The sequence below is a fragment of the Sminthopsis crassicaudata genome, chromosome 3 (genome assembly GCF_048593235.1).
Source record: "Sminthopsis crassicaudata isolate SCR6 chromosome 3, ASM4859323v1, whole genome shotgun sequence".
NCBI classification, from domain to species: Eukaryota; Metazoa; Chordata; class Mammalia; order Dasyuromorphia; family Dasyuridae; genus Sminthopsis; species Sminthopsis crassicaudata.
This window is the reverse complement of record NC_133619.1, coordinates 561,145,424-561,151,579: the sequence shown is the minus strand read 5'-3', so window position 1 is coordinate 561,151,579 and position 6,156 is coordinate 561,145,424. Positions and strand designations below refer to the sequence as shown.

Genomic DNA, 6,156 nt, shown 5'->3' with positions numbered 1-6,156 from the left:
TTTTGTTTTAGTCTTTATTTTGGTCCAAAACACCTATTCATCAACTGCCTGTCATTTGAACGGGAATAAAATTTTAAATTCTAATTTTTATTCTGATCCATAAGATATCCAGTCAAATGGACGAAGGTAGAAAACAACACTTTCCAGCTTGATAGTAGGACTTATGAATTGACAAATTCTTCAACAAATCGTAATTTGTGAGCAAGATTTACTGGCATTGCTGACATTAAAGAAGGATTTTTTTTTTTTTTTTCAGTAATTACTGAAGTAATCCATATTGGCACTGATTTCCTTCTCACATTAGTTTTCTGGAGTCCATCAGACCCCAAAGTTCTTTAGGGCGGCAATAATAATATGCCTTGAATTTTCATAATGTATGAGGTCAATTAAAAAACAATTAATGGAAGGGACAGAGCCAAGGGGCAGAGAGAAACCAGGATGCTGTTTCTTAGATTCCTTAAAATTCTTTAGATTCCTTGAAGAGATAAAGATAATTTTGGCAAAGTTAAATTCATTGTAACAAATATTTTTGCCAAGAAAACCCCAAATGAGGAAACAAAGAGCTTAACACAAAGGAAAGAAATGCACAACAAGAAAGATACAAAGAAGCACACCAAAAGCTAGAATTCATTTCACATTTTTATTGAATGGATTAAAAGATAAGTTAACAGTAATTCAAGTGACATAGGAGTGAAATACCTTGAAATCCATGGCTTTCGAAGAACTTTGACAAATTCTAGGAAGACTATGAAAGCCACAGTCCTCATATGAGTTGTTAATTTTTTTTTAACTTCTATAAAAGAATTGATATATTGTGAAATTTCATAAGCAGAATCCACTGCCAATCAGAAGGCACAATATACTTGGGAAGAGTCCTCTTCAGCTTGCAGGGTGAAAGGCAAGCCATCTAGAAGTTGGTGATGCTCCTTGTCTTGCAGGGGAAGTTTGGAAATGGAAAAACACCAGCCGGGGAGCCTAGTGGTGGGCTGAGAATTCCTCCTTGTTGGAATGCTCAGAGAGACGAATAGCAGCAAGAACAAAGATGAGAATCCAGTGCACAGAGAGTCATGGGAGCAGGCTTTGTTCCTGGAAGTGGGGGGCCAGGAGAAAACATGGGTCTAACAGGGGCTACAAATGAAATATCAGGTAACTGATAAATAAGAGAACTCTGCAGAACATTGTAAAAGGCCAGAATGCCAGTACGGTATTCTAGGTAGAGTCCTACCCTGGGAATAGGGCTTTTCAGTCTGTGGTCCAGCGATCCAGGGTAGGATTGCAAAAAGTAATCCTCTTCCTTCCTGACACATCTCAGAAAGAACACAGAGGGACAATGGGTCTTGCTGCCACCACTTTGTCTCTTCAAGCAGGGGGTGTGGATCCCCAGCATCCACTGAGGTAATCCTGTCACATCCACCTCCCAGTATCGTCTCCCTGAGCTGAAGGCCTGCTCAGCAAGGACCATGTGAAGATGCCCGTCATCATCAGGGTGGGTGTCCACCTGCCAGCTTTCTCCAGCTCTTACACTCCTCAGATCCTCAGCCACAATCAGGCAAGGACTGGCTGATGCAGGATCCAACCTGATGTGCACTCTGAAGCGGTTGAGCATCTCTATCATGCCAGGGACGGGACACACTCTGAGCTCCGGGATGAGCGCCTTGGCCCTTTGGGACAACACTGACTCGCTCCTTTCCAGCAACTGCTTGACATCCTGGAGCAGATCCACATTGGCTTGGCCCTCTGCTTCCTGGAGATCTAGCATGAGGTCCTGAAGGGTTCTCATTTGCTGGGAAAGTCTGTCCTTCTCACTTCTTTCTTCTTCCTCAATCCTAGCAAAAGGGCATTCCTTGAATAAGTCCAGGTTGTACATTTTGTAGTATTCTTCTGTAATCATCTTGTGCCAGTTCACAAGAGGTCTGGGACTAGCAAGAAGTTTCTTTGCTTCCTCAAAGTGCTTCTCCAAGCAACTTTGAAGGTGCTGCAGCTTCTTCCTGACATTGGGAGCAGCTTCTTCTACAGGACAGTGCCTGTGAGCCCCATGCTCTGGGGTTTGGCAACATCTGACACAGAGCAATGTCTGGTCGTCTTCACAGAAGAACTCCAAGACTTGCTGGTGAGTGGCACAGCGCCTCTGTCCTTCAGCACTCTGCAACAGCTGGGAGCTGAGCTGTTTCCCCAGTTCAGTCAGCTCTAGCAGGCGCCCATTGATACATAAAGGTGATTCTCTGACCTGAGACACTTGCCTGCATTCAGGGCAAGAGAAAGCTGTAGCTGCTGAGCTTGGGAGACATGCTCGGCAAAAGCTGTGCCCACACGCGATGGTGACTGGCTCACAGAAGTACTTCCAACAGATGGGACACGTGATCTGGTTCTGCAATTGCTGCAGCATTTCCACAGCAGCAGCAGCCATTCTCCTCTCTCCACTTGCTTCTGTTCTGCAGCAGCTGAGATGAAGAGCCTTCACTCCTATTCAAAGCAGTGCTTCTGAGCAGAAGAAGGCTCTCCTTTTATAGCAGGTAGCCCCACCCCTCTAGAGCCTCCCTGGCAAGGTGTGAATTCCCCTGTCCCAGAATTCTGAAGTTCTACCTGATAACTCTTCCCAGTTGACAGAGCCCTGAGGACCTCAGAGTTCACACTTTTAGTTGACTCCTTTGTATGGATGGATTTCACTATCCTGATGGTTCCCCTATCTTTTAGGAAGAAGCCTCTGAAAACAGGGAGCTTCAGATCAATGAATTTTACAATCTGATTTGTGCAGGAGCCCCATGTAAACACAAGGATCCACAAGTACCTTCTCTCCTTTACCCTGCCATACCCAATCACTTCCAAGTCTCTCCAAGAATCCTCTGCATCTCTCCCTTCAGTCCAGTTATGGAGAATCACAGAATGTGAGATGAGAAACCCTCCTCCATGGTCATTTAGTGCAAGGAACCCATGCTCATGATTAGGGCCATCTCTTTGATCCAAGAAATGGCTGCCCATGGCTAAAACACACTGTCAGATCAACATAATGGAAGCCACAATACAAACAAGGATCAAGAGGAAAAGAGTAGAACAGTTCTTTAATGTTCTTAATCAGTATATCCAAGTGCAAATTTTTGGAAAGAGTTGTCTACTTCATGAAGTTGCTTCTGGAAAGCATTTCTTCGTAGGAATTCTTTCCTGGGGGACTGTCTTTGAGCATCATCCCAAAACTGTTCAGTTTGATCTAATTAACTGCTCCCAGAGACCCCAAGAAAACTGAACCAAGAGAACCTTACAAAGGAACCCTATAAAGCAATAAACATCCTTAAAATGACAGTATGGCTTCATTATCTGTATCTGAAATTCACACTAGCTACCAATCAGGGTTGCCTTACCTTTGCCAAAGGCGGTCTTAAACATGTAATATGTATTGTTGTAATATAATTCCTAAGTTTCTAAACTTTTTCTTTGTCATTTGCTGGCCATGGTGTGTTACCTGAATTTTGACAAGCTCCCTGGGAAAAATCTCACTTGATTTCTCATGCCAACCTTTGTTTATTGAAATGGGGATAGTCCCTTTGACCATGAATCTAAGCTTTTTTTCATACCAGTTCTAGGACACCAACAAAACCTTCCTGTTGAAAGTGTAGTCTTCAGTATTTCTGTTTATTGGGCTCTGAGAATGATAGAGAATGACTATTTGTCTAATATTTCATAAAGTAGAACCTTGTGCCAGGTCCAGATGCAATGTTGAGATCGAACTCCAATGGGTAAGTGAATAAAGAATGAAAGGGGAACAATAAAACTCAGGGAGATTCATCAACTTCTCTGTCTTGTAGTCTGTTTCTATGCATTATTTAATCAGGCTTCTGATGGAGCACCCATGGAGCTTCATTGGGCTGAAGTTTTATTCTGAGCAATAAGCAGAGCCTGCATGAACACAAATGTTGTGCTACTTGTGAGTTGGAATCAATAGAGCATCTGACCCCGATGTTTGACACACCAAAGGGCTTTTAAAAACCAATTTTTATTCAGTTATGAAGGATGAAAACCAAATGAAAGCAATACTCAAGAGAGATTTCTTAGGTGCCAGATAGAATATAAAAGTGAGGATTCAGTCATCATGTTCCTCCTTCCAAAAATAGGAACAACATAAGCCACACCTCAGGATTTAGTAATCCCAGGGAAAAGAAAGTTGCAGTCAGAATATAAGTCATTAAGGTACACCCAATGCCTACTATATACCATCCATATAACCTTAGAAAACTCTCTTCTTTTTGAAAAAAGTCCCTTCATCCCTGTTCAGGGTAATTCTTTCTTCTCTGTGGGATTAATTGAAGGGGAGAGAGAGAAATTGGAGAGGTCAAGGTCTATAGGTATTTATTACTATATCACTAGCTAATTATATCACTCCCCTAACTGACTACCAGAATTTATCTATATGCTGGGAAGAGGAAGGTCAGAAGAAATGAGGCAGTCTAAGAATTCCAAAGAGTAGAAAAGTAACTGTTGGTTAAGAAGTCAGGAAGTCATTTACTCATATGCAGATATTTTATGTGGGGGCTGATTAGAGTAAAAAAGGAAATGCCTGAGAAAGAGAACAGGGGCATGGCTAAAAGCTCTTTCCAAGTGTAATCAAATAAATAAAGAATATTCTTCATGAACCCTTACTGCCCACAGAAGAATGGTTGAAAATGAACGATATCATCTTTTTTTTTACTGTCAAAAAGTCTTGTGAAATGTTTAAATTTCCATAATATTGTTTATCCTATTGTCAAACCAGGAAACAGGACTATGCCTACTTGCAGTTTAGAGACCTTTAAGTAAGAACCTAGACTATGCTGCCCAGAACCCTAGTTAGATCCAAAGATTGATGAAGGGAGATTTCTCACAATTGCATACCTCAAACAACCCATATATCTTATCTGAAACCTGAAACTTATTGATGAATCAGTTATTCTTTCCATGCTCTTTGATTAAATATAGATATTTGGGAGTAGGACACCTCTTCATATGAATTAAGAGAATTGCATTGCTTTCTCTCATCCTTACAACTTGGACAGGCCCTAATCTGTCCTTACATTAGAAATCTGATCACCTAATATTGAATTCTTTTCTTAATTAATTGATTTTGTTTGATTAATTGCTTTTAATTTACAAAAGTCTATCTTCTCTTGTTTTGGAGATTGAGGCTTAAGCTTGTTGCTTAAGAAATCGATATACTTAGAAGATCCAACCTTTGTTTACATTAGTAATTTTATCTTTCAGGTGGCAGAACAGTCAACGTGATTAGATTTTCTTAATGTGATTAGATTTTCTTAATGTGATTAGATTTTCTTAAGATCCTTTTAAATTTCTACAAGGATATATTTCTAGAAGATTTATTCAGCAATAAAGTCTCTTGGCATCTGGAAAACCAGATGTACTGATATAAATGTGTCTGCAAATCTGTCCCAAAAATAAGGCCCTAAGGATACTGTATGGCTGATTTGCCTAGATATATTTCAGAGTTAATTAGATCAAACTGGACAGTTTTGGGATGATGCTCAAAAACAGTCACCTAGGGAAGAATTACTATGAAGAAATGCTTTCCAGAAGCAACTTCATGAAGTAGACAACTCTTTCCAAAAATTTGCACTTGGATATACTGATTAAGAACATTAAAGAACTGTTCTACTCTTTTCCTCTTGATCCTTGTTTGTATTGTGGCTTCCATTATGTTGATCTGACAGTGTGTTTTAGCCATGGGCAGCCATTTCTTGGATCAAAGAGATGGCCCTAATCATGAGCATGGGTTCCTTGCACTAAATGACCATGGAGGAGGGTTTCTCATCTCACATTCTGTGATTCTCCATAACTGGACTGAAGGGAGAGATGCAGAGGATTCTTGGAGAGACTTGGAAGTGATTGGGTATGGCAGGGTAAAGGAGAGAAGGTACTTATGGATCCTTGTGTTTACATGGGGCTTCTGCACGAATCAGATTGTAAAATTCATTGATCTGAAGCTCCCTGTTTTCAGAGGCTTCTTCCTAAAAGATAGGGGAACCATCAGGATGGTGAAATCCATCCATACAAAGGAGTCAACTAAAAGTGTGAACTCTGAGGTCCTCAGGGCTCTGTCAACTGGGAAGAGTTATCAGGTAGAACTTCAGAATTCTGGGACAGGGGAATTCACACCTTGCCAGGCAGGCTCTA

The 6,156-nt window shown here is 40.9% G+C and overlaps 1 protein-coding gene across 1 annotated transcript; it reads right to left on the bottom strand.

The window, feature by feature from the left end:
• Positions 1-1,065: 1,065 nt before the first annotated feature.
• Positions 1,066-2,407, bottom strand: LOC141562371 (E3 ubiquitin-protein ligase TRIM21-like). The gene is made up of 2 exons (XM_074302410.1): positions 1,226-2,407; positions 1,066-1,086 (listed from the first exon to the last, which is right to left on the bottom strand). The coding sequence occupies exons 1-2, from the start codon at positions 2,405-2,407 to the stop codon at positions 1,066-1,068; spliced, it is 1,203 nt and encodes a 400-aa protein (XP_074158511.1).
• Positions 2,408-6,156: the final 3,749 nt, after the last annotated feature.